Source organism: Astatotilapia calliptera, chromosome 8, assembly GCF_964374335.1.
Source record: "Astatotilapia calliptera chromosome 8, fAstCal68.1, whole genome shotgun sequence".
Taxonomy (NCBI): domain Eukaryota; kingdom Metazoa; phylum Chordata; class Actinopteri; order Cichliformes; family Cichlidae; genus Astatotilapia; species Astatotilapia calliptera.
Genome location: NC_137429.1, coordinates 20619364 through 20638380, shown reverse-complemented (window position 1 = coordinate 20638380; position 19017 = coordinate 20619364). Strand labels below are relative to the sequence as shown.

General features: G+C 42.7%; 1 protein-coding gene across 2 annotated transcripts in view; it reads right to left on the bottom strand.

The window, feature by feature from the left end:
- Positions 1-4715: 4715 nt before the first annotated feature.
- trrap (transformation/transcription domain-associated protein) overlaps positions 4716-19017 on the bottom strand; it is an 83896-nt gene continuing 69594 nt past the window's right edge. For both annotated transcript variants that reach the window (XM_026179009.2, XM_026179011.2), the window contains 6 exons: positions 13551-13776; positions 13044-13261; positions 12008-12192; positions 10325-10528; positions 8024-8218; positions 4716-5853 (listed from right to left, as the gene is read on the bottom strand). In XM_026179009.2, coding sequence (XP_026034794.1) covers positions 5569-5853; positions 8024-8218; positions 10325-10528; positions 12008-12192; positions 13044-13261; positions 13551-13776 — 1313 coding nt within the window. In that variant the 3' untranslated portion in view covers positions 4716-5568. The remainder of the gene's footprint in view (positions 5854-8023; positions 8219-10324; positions 10529-12007; positions 12193-13043; positions 13262-13550; positions 13777-19017) is intronic.

The following is a 19017-nucleotide window of genomic DNA, read 5'->3' as shown; positions in this document are numbered from 1 at the left end:
ATGGGGGTTACTCAGGCTATGGCTCAGATGAGGTGGGTGGGCAGAGTTGGGGTGTATGTTAACAGTCTGAATGTAACAGGGGAAAAAGCTGTTTGTGAGTCTGGAGGTGTGGGACCTGATTTACCTGCAGCGCCGACCAGAGTCCAGCAGGTCAAACAGGTGGTGGGAGGGGTGCAAGGGGTGACCTGTGATGGTCCTGGTTTTCCTAGGACGGGAGGATTATGCGCTTCATGTCTGAAGTGTAGCTTCCCTTCATGCACACTTGTACTAACAACACTGAAGTGTGCTATTCAGGGCCGAGCATACTCCAAAATTAATCATCTTCTACTTTAACACACCAGCCAGAAGGCTTGTCTGTACTCCCTTTTTATTTTTGACTGAATTTTAAAAGAAATTACTGAGATACCGAGGATTCACAATACAGCACGCTGTAAATATAGAGCAACATGAAACACTGCACATGAAAAATTACAGACAGCTTAAATAAAAAACAAGGAATCAAAGAAGGTTTTGGCCCTTAACCTACTTTTAAAAAGCTTGAAATTCCACATACGTGCACCTAAGAGAACCTAGTTGATATTTTGTTTGTTTCTTTTTAGTCAAAGATGATTTGAGCTTTAAAGCTAATATAAGTTTTTTTTCTCTCTGAGATGAAGCCAAGTTTGTGCTGATGAAGCTAACTACCTACAGGCTCCCAGTCTCTATGCAATTCTATTGCCAAAAAAAGCACCGTTCACTCCAAAGCCCTCTGCTGTCCCTCTCTGCAAAATATATCAGAGCAAGTTTCATTCACAGAAGTGAGTCGTGGACGGGCCTGCCGCATCACTGTCACCCTGACAGAGAGAGTGACTTTGATTGCGTACCATGCTGCTGTGTGTACAGCTTGTGCAATTAAAATCATAATGGCAGATTTTCGAAACACAACTAATGAGCTCAACTCCTCTGAGTGGAAATGCCATTAGAGGTCCTAATGGGGCTCATTCTCCGAGCAACAAAACAAATCCTCAGCTGTTAGATATGAGCTGAGCTGCTTCCCTGGCTGGAGATCAGCACACAATCGTTTTTTGATTAATACTGTTTGTTTACATGAAGACACAAAGAATCGTCTCCCCCCACTGCGCTGCAAAGCCTGATACATTGTGATATATAATTGAATGCTGGCTGCGAATCCTGTTCTTGAACGATAAATTGTGCAGCAAGGCAAGGAGTGGATTAGGCTGTTTGGTGAAGTACTTTTTCACCTCTGTCTTTTTTTCCTTTTCTTTTTACGCTCAGTACAGCTTCTCCCCAGACTCAACATCTACTGTACGTTTTCATTACGCCGTATCCAAATGTGTCTCTTGTGAAATATTATAGCAGCTTAGTTGCGACTTTGCTGAAAAATTTCCCTTCTTCCACTTCTCCGTTAAGCTCTTTCCCCTTCCCCTACCCTCCCTTCAGCCATCCTCCACGGGGCTGAGGATCATTGGAGAGGGGAAGATTTCATCATCTGGTCCTGCCAGGATCTATTCCTGCTTTGGCATGTCCTTTGAGAGATCTGTTCTGTGCCAGCACTGATGATGATCCAGGCTCTACACCTCCACTCCCAACGGAGCACATCAATCACCTCCACTCCTCACAGTTCTGGGGAAGGGAGGGAGGCGAGGGAGATTTTGTGTGGTGGCGGTGGTGAAGCCTTTGACTCCACTTCACTCATATGATGCGCAGGAAAAAGGGGAATAAAGGTGGAGACGGAGGTGTGGGTGCCGCAGCCGTCACCTCTGCTCCTGTGATGTCTGCCTGCACTCGCAGGATGCCGGGAAAAGAGCCCCAGGAGGCATTTTATGACACATCGCAGGGGAGGTGGTGGGGACGGAGGGTTGTGGGTTTTTGTATGTCTGTTGTGGATTTCATATGTCACGTAATCTCTTTAAAATCAGAACAGACACCTGAGGCGTGAAATAGATGCCTGTCCCTACAGAGGACACCCACAACTGCACACACACATAATTGTTCAAAGAGATTGGACCCCCCACCCCACCCCCCGGACAAACCCCCCCCCCCCCCCCCCCCCCCAAAAAAAAACGACTGAATGTGAGCCTGTCTCCACCTAAGTTAATCCTTTCATCATGTTTAGCATCTGAGACTTGACATAAATATCATTTTGTTTTTTGGAGAGTGTGATTAGTTTCAGGTCACTGAGTCCTGCCTGGATTCTGCCCAAACTGACGTGAGTCTGCTGGGAAGTGACGCAGCAGCTAGTGAGATGATGCAGCTGATGTTATGAGCTCTTATATCTAGAGATATATAGCTTATATTCTTATATAAAATCTTATATCTAGATATAAAACATATCTAGTTGTATATTAAATACAACTGTAATGAATATATATGCTGTTGTAAAGATAGCTGTGGTTTGTAGATGCACAAAAGCAAACAGTCATTATTAGAGCTGCTCAGCTTCTTTTTAATGCAAATATCTGATCAGTCAATCACATGGCTGGAGGTCAAGTATGCACTTATGCATGTAGACATGGTCAAGATGCCCTGACAGAGTTTAAATTAAGCATCAGAATGGGAGTAAAAATGGTGATTTATTAGTATTTGAGTGTGCCGTGGTTGTTTGTGCCAAACAAACTGGTGTGAGGATTTTCCCACACAGCCATTTCTAGGGTTTCCAGAGTCAGGAAAAATATCCAGTAATCGCCAGTTTTCTGAGTGAAAAGGTCAGAGCATGACCAGATAGAAAGGCAAACAGAAACTAAAATAACCACTTGTTACAATCAAGGTATGAAGAACATCTCTGAATGCACAACACTGACAGCAGAAGAAGACCACACCGGGTGCCCCTCCTGTCAGCTAACAACAGGAAAGTTAGGCTACATTTTTTATAGGCCAACCAAAATGGGACAATACAAGATTTGAAAATGTTGCCCGTTCTGATTGTTTTGATTTTGATTGAAAGTATGGATCCATCCTGCTTGGGGGATCTTTTTGGCAGAGGGAGCAATTTGGGCTCCACAATACCAACTGAGCCACGACCTACATACAGTATTGTTGCTGACCATGTCCATCCTTTTATAATCAGAGTGTAGCCATCTTCTGATGGCTGTATATAGCAAGATAATGCACGATGTCACACAGCTCAGATCAGCTTACAGTTTTTTTTGTTTACTCTGCTGTGCAAATAGCCTTTGTAGTCACCAGATCTCAATAGAGCACCTTTGGGATGTGGTTAAATGAAGATTAACAACATTAACAACAACTATTTGGGCCTGACTAAGATGTCCTATGGAATTACCTAAAATATTTCAGATTCATGATACCCAAAGGACAAATCCTGTGTACTTAGATGATTGTGACATACCAGCTCAGTTAGACATTCATGGTTCCATGTGATCTATACTGATACTGGCTCAGCAACTATTGAATAAAATGCTTATAAAACTTGGTACATATATCCATACTTACCAGATGATACGCCCCCCTTCATCTTATCCAAAGGAATTACTCGAGTTTGCATTTTTCCCCTGCAAAACTAATTATGCAAGGATGCTAATTACAGCATGGCAAAGCCGGGTTTTGTAATGTCTGGAAATTCAGGAGCATCAAACATGTTACAGTTATTGTTTGAAAAGGAGAAATGAATTCTTCTTTAAACACGTCCTCTATCATGTTGTTAGCTTAACAAAAACTTAGTCACATTTGAGGGTTTGGGGGTTTAAGCATGGTTAGGGTTGGGTAGTTGCAGAGCTACATGACTTCAAACATCTGACTCACAATGCGAGGAAACAAGACAAGCTTCATTTCAGCTCGTCTTGAAAACATTTCCAAGAATGTGCTAAAGCCAAGAGAAATCCAACAGGGGGAGGGGAAAAAAAATCCAACATTTGTATAAACGATCACAGATGCTTTCTGTGTGTACAAAAGCAAGCACCTACCAAAACACTGCAGCCTCTTATCCAAGACGCTTACTGAAATGACAGCTACAAAGAAGGATGTTCACGGTGAATGTTGGAAACTAGCAGCTGCTGCGACTCGCAGACCAAACGCTCTTTTCTTTTTCTTGTGTGGATCAGAAACCTTTGGAGGGAGTGTGTAAACACGTTGAGAGGCAGAGACTGTTTCTATAGAGGCAAACAGAGATATAACCTTTGTTTATGAGTGCAGGCGGGCCGGCTGACAGTGTGTATAAGTCAAGCGAGGCCAGCCCACTCGGAGATCTGCTGGCACGCATTAATCAAGCACCGGCGGTGGGATGCCTCGCCACACCTCTGCAGGACTTTCTAACCAAAGCGAAGGGGAATGACCACAAGGTTACTGTACCTCCACGAGACAGAAGGCACGCTCTGATTCAACACTGCTGGGAAGAAATGCCTCCCCATAAAAGTCTGCTAACTGTGAACGGCGAGGATGACGGCAATAGACTTTAAACATCAGAGAACGGTTCGTCTGGAGTCATTTCACAGCAAGAGTTATTACAGCAATAATATCCAAGAGTGCGTCCTTCAGGGTGATTATGGCTGTGACAGTGATGCAATAGATGTGAGGCACAGAGGCACATTACTGGCTCTTATTGCTGTTTTACAACTCGTTTAAAAAAATGGGGAGAAGACTAATTGTTAGTTCTGCTTTATGGTAATTGTGAACACAGTTAAAACTCATTTTTGAGATTCATTGGTTTCTTTACAGTGTAAAGAAAACTGGAGATTACAAGCAAAAGGAGCCAACACAGCTTCTCTATTAAAAAAATGAGCATTTTATTACAATAAAATGCTTATTTACAAGGCAAGAGAGAATTCTTCTGTTGGAAACGGTACAGTACCTCTAAAAAAATAAAAACAAAAATAAAGGGGTGGGGTCGGGGGTGCGAATAGCATTCACAGGCAGCTTGGGAATTACATATTTGCATTACAGTGGTCATATAGCTTACTACAACGCCAGCTGAATCCCCCCCAAAAAAAAAAGTGGAGAACAGAAGCTTTTTACACAGGAATCCTCTGACATCTTAATACAGTTCAAGCAGTGGATGAAATAAAAGTCAAAGAGCAACATCTGTTATTCACAGGGCAACAATACTCCTCATTTAGAAGGTATAGCAAAGAAGCTACAGGTTTGGGAGGACACATGACCATCTGAGAAGAAAACAAATCAAAGTGGAAACGTTCCAAGATCTTGATGCGTGTAAAACACATCGCAAACAACAAACAAAGTGTTTTAATTAGAAACTTCCACAAGAGTAAAAGAGTGGGTACCTAAACAAATCCTTGTAATACCACTTTGTCACAGTAAAGAGAAGGGCCGCTGACATTACGCAGGATCCCTGTCATTCTGATACAAAAATAAATATACAATGAAGGAGGCTTGTGTGTTTTTTCTTCTTTTAAAATAAAAATAAAATAGTAACTGTTGAGAACACAGGCAAGCTCTGACAACCAGGGCTTTTGTCTCAATGTGAATTCACTTTCCAAAGAGCAACATAGATGTAACGACCCTTGTCTGTTTTAATCAAACTAAAAAAAAAAAAAGTGTTTCCCCTTCATCCCGTGAACTCCGCTGTGCCTTTTCTCCTCTCTCGCCTCCGATTTCTCAGAGCCAGGGGTGCCAGGCTGGATCCATGCGACACAGATTGTCGAGGCTGTTTGCTGCAGCCACCAGAGTGTTGACCTTACTCTCGCCTCCCTCGAACTGAGCCAGGTTATGGAGGCGAGTCATGATTGCCGTGACGGCCTTCTGGACCAGCGAGACCAACTGCTGGGAGTCCATGTTCTCTGGCTGCCCGGCTGGGGACAGGGGAATGGACGTGTCCTCCTGGGTCTTTTTGTGCCACGCGATGATCTCATCACGAAGGACGGCCTTCAAGATTCCATCCACCTATGAGAGAAAGGAAATCAGGAGGTCACTTTCAGGAAACAGATTCATTTTTTAAGAAATATACGAGGTCTAGAATTTAAAACATCAACATCCTGATGATAAAACATTTGATTACTAAGGATTGACCACATCAGGATGCAAACAGACTTTCCCTTTTTATACTGCAATGCAACAAATGATGTAAAAACTGAAGTTTTTATACTGCAAACTACAGTCATAGAGTTTATATGAAGCTCTCAAATATATGATTATATGCCAGTCTCCTGGGCAGTGTGTTCAAACAGTCTGCCGTGGAAATGAGAGCAGTGAAACGTGACAAAAACCTCAGTTTATTTAAAGTCCCTGCTAATTTCAAACATACATATAAAACAAAGCTGTTAACTCCAATTTAGGGCATGGCAGTCATCTGCAGGGAAATCTCTGAGATGTTAACAGCTCATTACGGTGACACAGATCTGAAACGCATAACCATCAAAACCAAGACCTGGCAATCATCGCCTGACTACGTACGCGCCGTTCCCTGCCCTCACCTAAAGTGTTTATTCGGTTTCAGACGGCACTAGACTGTTTAAATAGTTTAAGGCTTCACTATATCTGAGTGGATGATTGTTAAGTGTTTGTGTTTTCCTGTGCTCTGTGGTAATACCTCTCTGCTCTGGCCACAAGCAGCACTGGTCTCTGGCATTCAGTCCCAACTAGTTCACATGGTCAAGTGTTCTGTTTATTTGCATCTTAAGTGCTTCTGTGTCTGGAACATCAGTCAGACTTTAAGTATGAGCTTGACCCATACACAGACACTGCAGGCCTGTCATTACTGCCCTGCTTTACATATATTACACAACCCAACGGCTGCTACTGTTTTTCACTGCTTTGTTTTTAGTTAAGCCTCAGACCTAAACCCAGAGGAAGTTCACCAAGTTTAAGTGCCAGGCAATATCCGGAGAGCGCCGCAGGAGCTTAAATTTGACAACAAACCGCAACGCTCGAGTCACCGCGAGCAACAGCAATGGCAGCCGACTGACCCCACTTCTTCTAAAAGCTTCCAAGACTCATGTGAATAAGTTATATAAATTAAACAAATGTAATTCTTCAAATATATCTGAGATTTAAACGTAAACTCAACATTTTTGACAAGCTCGTGTTACTGAATGTTTTAACAGTGATGTGCTCCTTAATTTTCACGAGCCTAAAACTAACACAATGAGAGAGGTTTACAGTTAAGCTGTGATCTTTTGTGCGACGGTCAGTAGAAGCCAATCCTCTGTGCCATCTTCTGTGTTGTCTTATTAACAAACTAAGGCCAACATTGAAGCGACAAAAAGTGCAGTTCCTCAAATGACCACTTGAGGTTTGCTGCAGAAGTGAGTAAATCTCCTCAGGCTTGCATTTTAAAACAAACACCTTCAGGGATGAAGTTAACATGTTAGCCTCTGGAGATCATTTTTCACCCTCATAAGAACTGTTTAAGGCATAAAATTAGGGGCATGGCGGCACTAATAAACAGGCCGAGGTTGTAGCCAGAAGCAATGTGATAGACCTCACCTGTGCTGAATCACTGAACTGGATCTCACAAATATTATTCCAAGCTCTGAGGTACAGACCATCCAAAAAGCAACTGTACTGAACCGTTTTCAGCTCATAATTTAGCATTTTATTTGTTTGTCCAAGTAGGGTCGCTTCCAGCTCCATGGAAAAAAAACAACCTGGTTTGGATATGCATCATGAAAAGTGAAAGAGATTCAAAAGTGTCCCTCCCACTCGTCCACTAAAGTTAAACCTCCAATCAGAGGCTGTAATCAATCCATGTATTACTTGTTAAAGTACAGGATTTCAAAGTGCTGTGATTTTATGGCTGTTCACCTGTAACAATCAAAACACAGACTGTTAGAAAGAGCGGATTCATGAGCTTCATGTCGTTGGCAGGCAGTGTAACAGCAGCAGCGGCTGCAGTGACTCCAGACATGCTTGCAAAAGTATGATTATCGTATGGATGCATGCCGTGCGCCTGGAGGGGGAAACAATGAGCACTAGAGTTTTGTAAACTTCATATTCAGCCATTTAATTTCAAGTTCACTGCAAGCTTCTATGTCTATTACCCATTACTTTAAAAAGCCGTTCTGATACACTATGTAATGTATTTAAAAAGAAAAAAAGGAAGCAGACGTGGCACCTTAAAGTTTGGCTGTGCAAAGCACCGAGCCACAGCGATCATCGAGGCGGTGAGTGGGCCAGAGACGCCGATGGTGGTCAGGAACTCAGAGATGTTTGGCGTCAAGCGGAATGGAACGGGGCGATTAGCATCCAGGTCACCTGTGGCGTCATTGATGTCGAAGCGGAAGTAAGAAACGTTGAGCTTTCCTGTGTCCTGAAATCAGAGGAGGAAATAAACATAACTTTTATACAATGGCAAAAAACAGAAAATAATCAGGAAATATAATTTTCTGCAGTGTAGTCCACATTCCTTTAACCACATTAGCACCAAGAAAACAACTCCTCGTCTTCAGTAAAGCTGGGAGAGCTACAAAACAAGCTCATGCCAACAAAATGGCTGCAATTATTGATCTTCATGTCCCAGAAACAGTAACATGTCAAACTATCCGCAGCACAGCATCTATAATCCTTAACTCACCTCCACTGCCCCCTGTTCCCCTCCCCCTTTGCTCTCTGCTGACTTAAATATATACGGCCGAGTTTCATCTTTTAAGCCTGCATTTATGTGCGAGAAGGCCGCTACACAAGCGACCATTCCAGGAAAGATAAGCTCCCTTATATGAAAAAGTGAGTAGCTCTGACAGCTTTATAGCAGAGCATTTCATTCCAGCTCGTGCTTGCTCTCCTCCTCCTCTGTCTGGCCTCTTCCCTCCCTCCCTCTTTCTCCTTAACACCCCCCCCCCCCTCACCTACATTTCATTTGCTCCTCCAAGCCCCAGCAGAGGGCCTAGAGGCAGTGGGCTGAGACACCAGCAACTCCCAGAAGGCACAGATAAGCCTGCAGACTGTTGGCTGTGAAGGCAGCGCTCAGAATGCTAAAGCACCAGACTAGTGGTCAGCGATGGCTTCATTTAGAGGCCGGTGTGAAAGGAATGATGCAACATTACTGTGCAACGTGAAGTGACTCGGGGCTGCGGGCTTGACGGTGAGAAACCTCAGTGGACAAATTCCACAACAAATGCCAAAGAGTGAAGACACTTAACACTATAAGGAAATTCAACTAATTCTCAAGGCATGATGGGATGCTTTTACTGACCCTTTTTTCCCACAATGGTGTAAAGTATCATATTGGATGATTTGTGATATTCTGGTGCAAAATGAAGATGCATGTTAAGAAAAGGAGGAGGGTTATTGTTGATATCTGGATACAACCTTTGCCTGCAAACTATAATGATGAAATAATGGCTCAAATGTCATTAAGACTGGCTCATTTTTACGTTGTTCTGTCGTAAAAATGCTGCCATTGACGTCCATTTCTATCGTCACTGTATGAGCTCAATAATGGCACACGCCCACTGTGCTGCTCTGCACCATCCAGAAAATAATATAATTTCCTTGAGAAGCCCCTGTTCGTTTATTGAGCTGTTGATGTCATGTGTCATTGTGACTGGTGGAGCTGTTCCAGGGTGATGATACAAGTGATCTGACTGACAAATAGCGAATTTATTAAGCACCACGCCCTCCAATTTATATTCAGTGTCAGTGAAGATGCCACACTGCCTGTGGTGTTTGTACTTGTTGTTGATGTGTAGTTAAATTTGGGCTTATAACTGAATTAAGGACCTATAAACATTGTTTAGCAGTATGCTTGGTGCTGATTCCTAATTGAGCTCTATATGAGTCAACCTTAAGTAAAATACGGTCTTTATTTAGTCAAGATGAGGCACTGCCGCGGGTTGTGATGTCCCGTCCTTGCACATACACTCTCAGTTTGTGTGTGTGTTTATATGTGCATACACTCTTCGCACTAAAATCCGCCTGTGTCTAATGGGATCTGTGGAGTGGAACAGGCAGAAAGGGGGCTTAATACTAGTGCTTAGCTGCCCGGAGGAACGCCTGTCAGCAAAGGCCGATTAGGATCAGAGGGGAGGGGTGGCCGACTGACACAATCATCTTTAATAATGACTTTGAGAAAGCCGCCTGCAGACCCTGAGCAGCAGACAGATGTGTGGAAGCGCACACAAACATGGCCTCTTCAAATTGAAACGTCTTTGATAGCTGAGCAGTGGGACTGAATATAACGCTCTGTCAAAACATCCTTTGCATTGACAGCGGCTGGCTGACTGATAGGCCTAGCGTGAATGTCATGGGGGAGAATGGTAATTCATACAGTCTGATATGGAGAGGGTAATGGAGATCTATTAATGCATCTAAGAGTGTGTATATCTATTGAATTTGCCCCTGTCAAACTGATTTCCCTTTCTCCTTCATAGGAAGTCCAACACATTGCTGTTTGTGTGTGTTTGCGTGCATTTCCCACCTGTGCTATCTGCAGCATCTCAGGGTTGAGTCTGTTGAGGTGGAGCATGAACTCTGCCAGACCAATGAGGGCCAGCTGGATGGTGAACATCTTTCGGAACGTCCAGTAATCAGTGGCGTTGGGGAATGTGTGGAGAGCCCACTCCTTCAGCATGCTGCGGGGAACCATGTTGCCCTGCACCTCTTTGAGAATGTCCCTCAGGACCTGGAAGTATACCATGAACAAGGATTGGAGGTTAGTTGGGCAGGGTCTTCTTTATTTGATACATCAATTGTCTTTTGCCATCATTATGAATTGCACCAGAGGTTTTAGTGGGTTCTCTTTAATAGCGTTATCTGACTATGGGAACGTCTCCTATGTGACCCCATCAGGAAGCTCAGCGATGGCCATGTTAGGAACCCCCTCCCTCATTTAACAGAGTGACATAGTGTGGGATGTCATTCGAAAACCACTTCTCAAATCTCAAGAACTCTGTTGGCAATTGGGCACTAAACTCAACTTTCAAAGGTTTTGAGCGCACCACTGGGACACTAGCACTTTGTTTCCAACATTTCAGTTCTACACGAGCTCACAGTACTAATACTGTTAGTGCTAGTGTTAAGTGGCAATGCTTGCATCCTGAAGAGCAAAAGATTTCCCAAAGTGAAGAAGCAACACTTCACTAATCATGGCTGCAGCTAACAACCCAAACGGAGGCTAGCTTGCTCGGCTAACCTGTCATCATTTTTCCTCCCTTAGCTGAGAGGGGATGGCCAGTGAGTGGCTCAACTTGTGCACAGCTCAATCAGGATCACAAACCATACTGTTGCAGTCGGTCTGTGGTGATTACTTTATCATTGCTTCAGGTCTTGGCTTAAAACTGTAAAGCCTTCTCAATGTGTATTTGGCAGCTATTTCATAAAGTCACAGTGGTTTTGAGGGAAGACCATAGGCTAGCATTTTGTGATACGGCATTTCATGAATGCTGCATGCCTTAAATTACTCACAGAAACAACCGGCTCCATTGTGAGACCTTCACGTAATATTAGCTGCCCTCTTCAGTTCCCCATTTGAACCCCTATAATAGGTTGATTAAAATTGCTTTCCTTGAAGACAGCTCTATTGATTACTTTAGCCTCAGCTAAGCGTGTAGGGGGGATCCATGCTCTCTCAGTGCATCAGACATGAATTCAGTTCTCTCTAGATAACACAAGGGTCAGCATGCAGCCTAACCCCACCTTTATCTTCAACGTTATAGGCATGCTCCCCTATAGATCTGCCTGCGTTTTAAGTGTGCATTAAGCTCAGCAGGTGTAGGAGAGAGTCAGGCTGAACCCAAGAGCTAACAATCTAATATTTTTGCAATTAGATGACATAACAGCTTGCAAAATCAATTTGTTCTTTTCACTTTATTTCATCACTTTTTAGAGAAAATCCTCCCCATCCAGGGAAAACTGAAATCTCAACAATTGCAGATTTTCAAATTAACTTGGGGTTTGAGGGTTTCTTTTCAGGCTGAGAAATTAGTGCATTTCTTATGCTACATTAATCATTTAATATCAATTATTTAAAAATACCCACAGAGCTGAAAACAATTTTCCCCTTAGATGATTAAAAGTTAAGTTTAGCTCAAGTGTGATGTGAAATTTCAAATCAGACACTCTGGATGCATGTTAATGCAGAACAGTACCACAACACAGTTACCTGGTGGCTAGCTTGTGTGCCTCTAGCCTGCACAGTGGCCAGGCGATCGTAGTACCGGGAGATAGGGTTGTCATGTTCGATGCCCTTCTTGGCACAGCGCTGCTTGTAGATTTCTACCAGTGACAGAGATGAAGGATTGTCCTCAACTAGCCGCATCTGAGGCGACACTGCCACCACTCGGGGCACTGAAGAGATGGAAGAAGGATGAAGGAAAAAAAGGTGGAAAACAGGCAAAGGAGAGCAGAGGAAGGAAGTAAAATAGAAAGAAGCACAAGAGAGAAAAATAAGTGGGAGGCAGTGATGGGAACACAGCCACATGAGTGACGCAGAAACTGTAAATATTTGTCTCCGCTTGCTAGATAAACTCCGAGTTACCATTGGAAACCATAAACCTGCAGCTAAAATACTCTGGAGTTTGGGAAAAACAACACTGAAGGCGTGCCTTCAGTCAACACCAAGCAGGGTCAAAGAAGGTAAAAGGCTGTGCACAGGTCACACAGTAGAAGCAGTCCAAACATTTACATGCAGTGACACCTCAAATCAAATCAATACCAGCAATTCATGTTTGAAGGAACTGGGTTGGTTTGGGCTGTTTAATGTTGTGTGCAGATTTCCCCTTAAAGACACCAATGAGCAAATAAATGTGTAAAACAAACATCTGCAGAGAGGCAAACCTCTTATGTAATCTCCTCACATAAAGATACTCGAAGAAATTGGTTAAAAAGCAGTATTTTCCAATATTGGCCATGTTGACTGATAATGATATACTGACAAGACATAAGATTACATGTTTTTATGTCTCTGTTTTCATAGTATTTATATGAAGGCCACTTATTTTAATATTGAAGATGTCTTTGTTTTCCTGGCACTAAGGAGGAAAATAACAACTAACAGGAAAAATTATTGGGATTAGTTACCAGCCAAAATACTATTTTAAACATCAGTATCGAGCCACAATTTCACAATCAGCAAATCTCTAAACAAAATCATCCCCTTTCTATTCCTAAAATGCGCCCATGCCTCATTTTAGTCATACCAGTAAAGAAGAGGTGCCTCTTGGTGGTCTCCTTTCTCTTCTCAAGACAAGGGTTTAGGAGCCGGAGAAGCTGCAGGACTCTTTCCTCTCGACGTGACTCAGTCAAGCAGGCATCATTCATCACCAGGTAGGGGTAGATCTTTCCATTGTGGCCGCGGATGTAGAGACGGCGTGCCGCGGTATTGTGTTTCTGAACAATTTCCACTCTGGGCATGAATCTGTACAGCGTTTCAGAGGAACAGAATCAGAGCATTAAACAGTGTGGGAGAGAGGAAGGGTAGGAACAACTGCGATACAAGAATGGCACTGGAGTACATGTGGAAGCCAGAATTTAAAATGAAAGGCTTTAAGATCAGGATAAAATCCCCGGGGGGGAAGCTCCAGTAAAAACAGGTCAATCTGACAATCGTTAGCCACTTAAATAATTTACTAAGTACCAACCATGACTACAGCAAATTCCACATGTGCTTATTAGCCCGGCTGCACCCGTGTAGAATAATGATGTACCTTGCAATCTTGATGTAGTAGTGTGTGGGTTTGGGCATTAGGAATTCGCCCGGAATCTCAACTTCAGCTGTCTGTGCAGAGAAATTGCTGAGGAAGCGACACTTCTCCTCAATGAGGAAGAACTTGGGCAGCTGTTTGGTTTTCGCCTCCAAAATCTTGATCCACTTCTTTAGCTTGGAGATGAGATTGTGAAGCTTCATGGAGCCTGGCACACTGAAGTCAAAGTCTGTAAGGATGGAGAATAGTTATTTCCTATACCCATTCATAAAAAAACAAAAACAAACAAAACAACAGAAAAAAACCTTGACTTGTAGTGAAAGCAGCTTTTAAACAACAGGTCCTTTGACAATTTGATGTTAACTGTATAACTGTATAAAACCACATGCAACCTCTGAAAGTGGTCCGATATAATCTGCATGTGTGCATGGGGGAAAAAGGAGTATGTTACAGTTGTTCCTCCTAAATGAACTACCCTCAAATTCCCCCTTCGGCAAGACATTAATCCCTTAAGTGTTCCAGTGGACCCGCTTTACATCACCAGCAGGACAAGACTGTAAAACTGAGCAGTTTCCGTGTGTGTGACCTTTAACCACCTATATACAAAAAATGTAAAATCATTTTTAAAAGTTCGCTAAAGCTAGAAACTAGAGACCAATCTGCGCTCTGAGGACGTTCCTACTCAAAGCAACGTAAAACATAACTAAGAATAAAAAAAGAAAATATATTTCAAAGCTTATACATCAAATGACATTTCAGTGTTTGCAAGGTCTCTTTGAAACCACATATTAAGATTAATTGCAGTAAGATCTGGGTGTTGTTCTAATCCAGTAACTAAAAACACCTTGTTTTACTCTTATGGCCTATGGCAAGGCAGCGGTAACACACATTTACATCTGGGAAACGGCCTTTTTAAATATTATGTTGTACTGTTGCCCACTCCACTCCAGCAGTGCCTTGCTTAAGGGAACGTCACAGATAAGTTATTCATGGCAGCACAAGGAGAACTGTTTGCTCTATTGACTTAAAACTCCCTGTCGGAGGCCAGGAGCTGATTAAATTAGTGCCATAAAAATGAGAGTCTTGAAGTATTAAATTCCTGTTTCAAGTCACAACTCATATTGCACATAACATATTGAGATGAGCTGCAGCAATAACAACGGAAGGAGGGGAAGTGAGCCAAACAGGTTTTCCATTTTAGAGTAAAGCCCCTAGGACAATTCTGAAACACGAACACACACATACACACACACAGATGTGCACTCGACTACCTCTCCTATTTCAGTACACCCTGTTGTGCCGCCTGTTATAATGAATCCATGAAACTGCAAGGCCTTGCCATTTCAAACCCGTTCAATCTATCCCAGAGTGAGACCTCCTAATACTTTAAATAAGCCCTTTAAAACAGCCAATGTTCTTTTCGGAGTGGCCCTATTTCGCTATCTGTCCGCCTGCAATTCACCTGCCTTGAGAGGTAAAATTGAAACAGTCCTGTGAAAATTGCAGACCGACAACAATTCAGCACCATAAAAGTGTATAATGCTTACAAATAGAAAAGGTGAGGCACGCGCCACTGTTTCAAAGCCATGAGGAAATACAGTAATTTCACTCCATCTTCATCAAATATAAAACATTCCCTCTGTTTAAAACTGGAGAACCGTCACAATTCATTTAAAAAAATGAATGAAAAAGCTTAGCGTTTAACATGTTATCATACATGAGCCATCTAATACTTTTCCTGATAGAATCAGAGATTAACATCTCACCTTTCATTATAAATGGTAAATGGTAAATGGCCTGTATTTATATAGCGCTTTACTAGTCCCTAAGGACCCCAAAGCGCTTTACATATCCAGTCATCCACCCATTCACACACACATTCACACACTGGTGATGGCAAGCTACATTGTAGCCACAGCCACCCTGGGGCGCACTGACAGAGGCGAGGCTGCCGGACACTGGCGCCACCGGGCCCTCTGACCACCACCAGTAGGCAACGGGTGAAGTGTCTTGCCCAAGGACACAACGACCAAGACTGTCCAAGCCGGGGCTCGAACCGGCAACCTTCCGATTACTAGGCGAACTCCCAACTCTTGAGCCAAAATTTAACTGCTTCAATGTGGTAGTCATCTGCATTATGTTTAGGACTCAATGTGTGAACAGAGACTATCGATAAAAAATCGACGCATTACTCATTTTGACTAAGATCCAAATCGGAAATATTTAGTATCATTTGCAGGCCGTCATTAAAAGGCAAACAAGATACAAGTTGTACAAACTGTGATTACGCCAATTTTAAGAGTGGACATATTCCCTCCTTTTGTATTTAAATCCTGCTCCTCAGATGTGTGCCGACAATGTAAGTAGAGTCTGTTGCTGAGAAATAACGTTTGCTCTGTATCGGGTGCAATACTGAAAGTGAGTGGATAAGGGAATTATTTTCAGTCCCCCTGAACTTATATTTGACCCCTGCTTGGTGGGGAATAGGATGCTGAGAAAAAGAGTGCAGTGTGGAAAGTAGCCAGGCTGTTCTCTGACCTGTGTGTAGAAGTCAGTGCTGCTATTCTGCCTTACCTGGCTGTGCCAGATGGTCTACACTGCTGAAGCCAGGTTATAGATTGTGGAGCTGGAGGTGGGCCACCTTTCTATACAGAACCATCATTTCTTCATGTACTGTCCTGGCCCTGGCTTGTGCCTGGTTGACTTTTCTGTAGCGAGTAAATTCTGCTTTCTTATGGCAGACTGGTGAGCTAAAGTTTTAAAGGTTTCAGAGGTCACCAACATGCAGTATGTTTACACTTAAGACTTCTCACTAAAGACTATATAAAGTTACACAGGTGCTAAGCCAAACTGTTCAATTTAATCATAACACTTAGATTTAACTCTTTAAGTCTAACCAAGAGGCAAAAAAATTCAAAATCCAGGAAATGTGTGTGTTTTTGTTTTAAATATATTAAAAAACAAAACAAAAAACCTTTTCTAACAAAGGTCTCTGGAAAAGATCCACTGCTAAAACAGTAACTCATGCAAATAGCATTCTTCGTAATTGGATTTGAATGCCTCCCTGCTGCCAAATGTTATATGTGCACACATAAACCCATATTTTCCGGCCCACAAACCCTGTGAAAGCGAGTGAGCCACTAACGTGGTGCAGGGAATGGGAGCTTGGCTGCTCTGCAGTTCCGTAAACCCTGTTTGTTCCACTCTGGAGGGCTTGTGTGGTTTCGGTCTCTGTCGGCCCTGCTCCCGCGTAGCCGTGGGGACAGCTGTCTAGTGACGGTCGGCAGGCACCCTGCGAGGCAGAAGCCCTGGTGACGCCTAGCTGCGTGAGCACAGCTGGCGCCGTAACATCTGGTAAGATTCATCATCAAAGTGCTCATTCTGAGTCTGAGCTCTGTCTTGTTTGTGTTGTTCATTCAATCAGTCTGTACACAGCTCCCGAGCTTTTACCCGCCAAAGCCACCACACCTGTCTTCATGGTTTCTCACCGACTTCACATTAGTTTTCTCCTCTCTCTTCTTCCATCATGCGTATTAATCTCGGTCATTTTCTATGTTCATCAGGTCTGGTTAGCCTGCATTACTACTTCTTATTCTGTTTTAGTAAGAAGACATTTTCCCCCAGCTGCTTTTCATGCACTCGCTCTCCTTGTCCTCGGTCTCAGGGCCAAACACATTAGCCGCACTGGCCAGGCTCAGTACTAGTTAAACGGGAATAGCAGATGAGACTAAAGAGCAGGCAGGAGGAGTTGTTTGGAAATGCAACAAATAAAAGGAGGCGCGAGTTTACTGTGGATGCAATTCAGAAAGAAAGCAGAAGAAAACACAAAGGTTTATGTGAACACTGAAACCTGGAGGGGTCTTGCAGATGGTCCATGTTTGAACTGTGGTTCAACTCCCTTATGTAACACGGGAAAACAGACACGTGGCTTCCAAAAAAACAGGAGAATGATTGTTTTGAGGTAATGTCTCAGAGGGGGTCTTGGCTAAAATAAAACAGCACCTGCCTCGCTGCATTCCACAGCTTTCACATGAATCTGAACACGCAGGCCAAAAACTGACCACAGGTTTCATTTACTGCCTTATAAGCATACACAGTGCATGACAGGAATTCGTCTTTTTAAATGTGTTAATCCATAACTGGGAAAAGATCAGAGACTTCCTCTTGTTGCAGAGTCTCATTCAAGCCATTAGTGTCCATGTCTAAGCACTTCAGAGAAAACATCAGGAAAGTAGAAAGAAATTTTCCAAGGCTCCAGTATATAAAAAAAAAAAATAGGGAATTATAAGAAATAAACTACATGCTGTCTAGAATTCAGCTGTTAATGGGCCATCTCAATTATGGCATTCTATTTGACATTAATGTGCCTGTAACTGGAGGTCTGCCATCAAGTAAAACAAAATACAGACAAAAAAAACAAAAGATAAAAACAAAAAAAAAAGATGCAACTGGACAAATTCAGTAAATTCTTTTCATTGCTGCTGTATCAGAGGACTTTAGTGAATCCACACTGACAGTAGTTATTTATGTTAGTAATTCACAACCAAATCTATTCCTCTGTAAGTTTTCTATAACAAGAACAAAAATGCCAACCACTATATATCAGGAAAAATGTTTCATCATTATGCTACAGCAGCAGAAGAGAAAGCAGACTTTTTAATTCACCTACTTGTGCCAATACTGTATGAGCTAGATTTAGTTTTGGCACAGCAGACACCTGGTAAACAATGCTCAACAACAACACAGCCAGTACAAGTTTCAACAACAAAGCACCTGACTACTTATGAAACATTTACATTTCAGTAAAATGCCTCGTTTAACCAACACAATTTTATGGAAAGAAATTTTACTCAACTTTTTGTGGTCTGTAAAACCTGAACTGAAAACCGGCTTCACCCTCATATAAAACCCTCGAAAGAAATAAAGTTGTTCATTACAGGGTATTTCAATAAGTTGATAGAGGGTTTTACAGAGTTTTGAAAACCCCCAATGAAACCAGAGAGAACTTGAAATGTTTTGCAGCTTCCAAAAGAGCAGGAGGAAAACAAGTCTTCTGCTTTACGTCATCAAACTTTGACGAGTTGTTGATATCATCACCGCAATGCTGCATAAGCTTAGAATAGAAATGCTGCTGCCTTGTGTATAATCAAACCCAACGTGGGCGTGTGTACATGCAGTGTAATAAAGGCACAGACAGACACACATGCAAACACCTCTCTGACCAGTCACCAGCCCCAATCCCTCCCTAAAATCCAATCATCTAGTTGGAAACTTTAATTACATTGTAGAGAGCCAGTGCTCCAGCTGCTCCGAGCGACAGCGGCAGCCTGCTCTAGCACAGATATGAGCTGCACGAGTGTCTGTGTAGATATAATGTGACCGGTTCAATATACTGTTACAAAAGCCAGCCATACACCTGACTTATCATTTAAATGAGTATAGACGTACAGTCGCACAAGTGCTGCTTTTG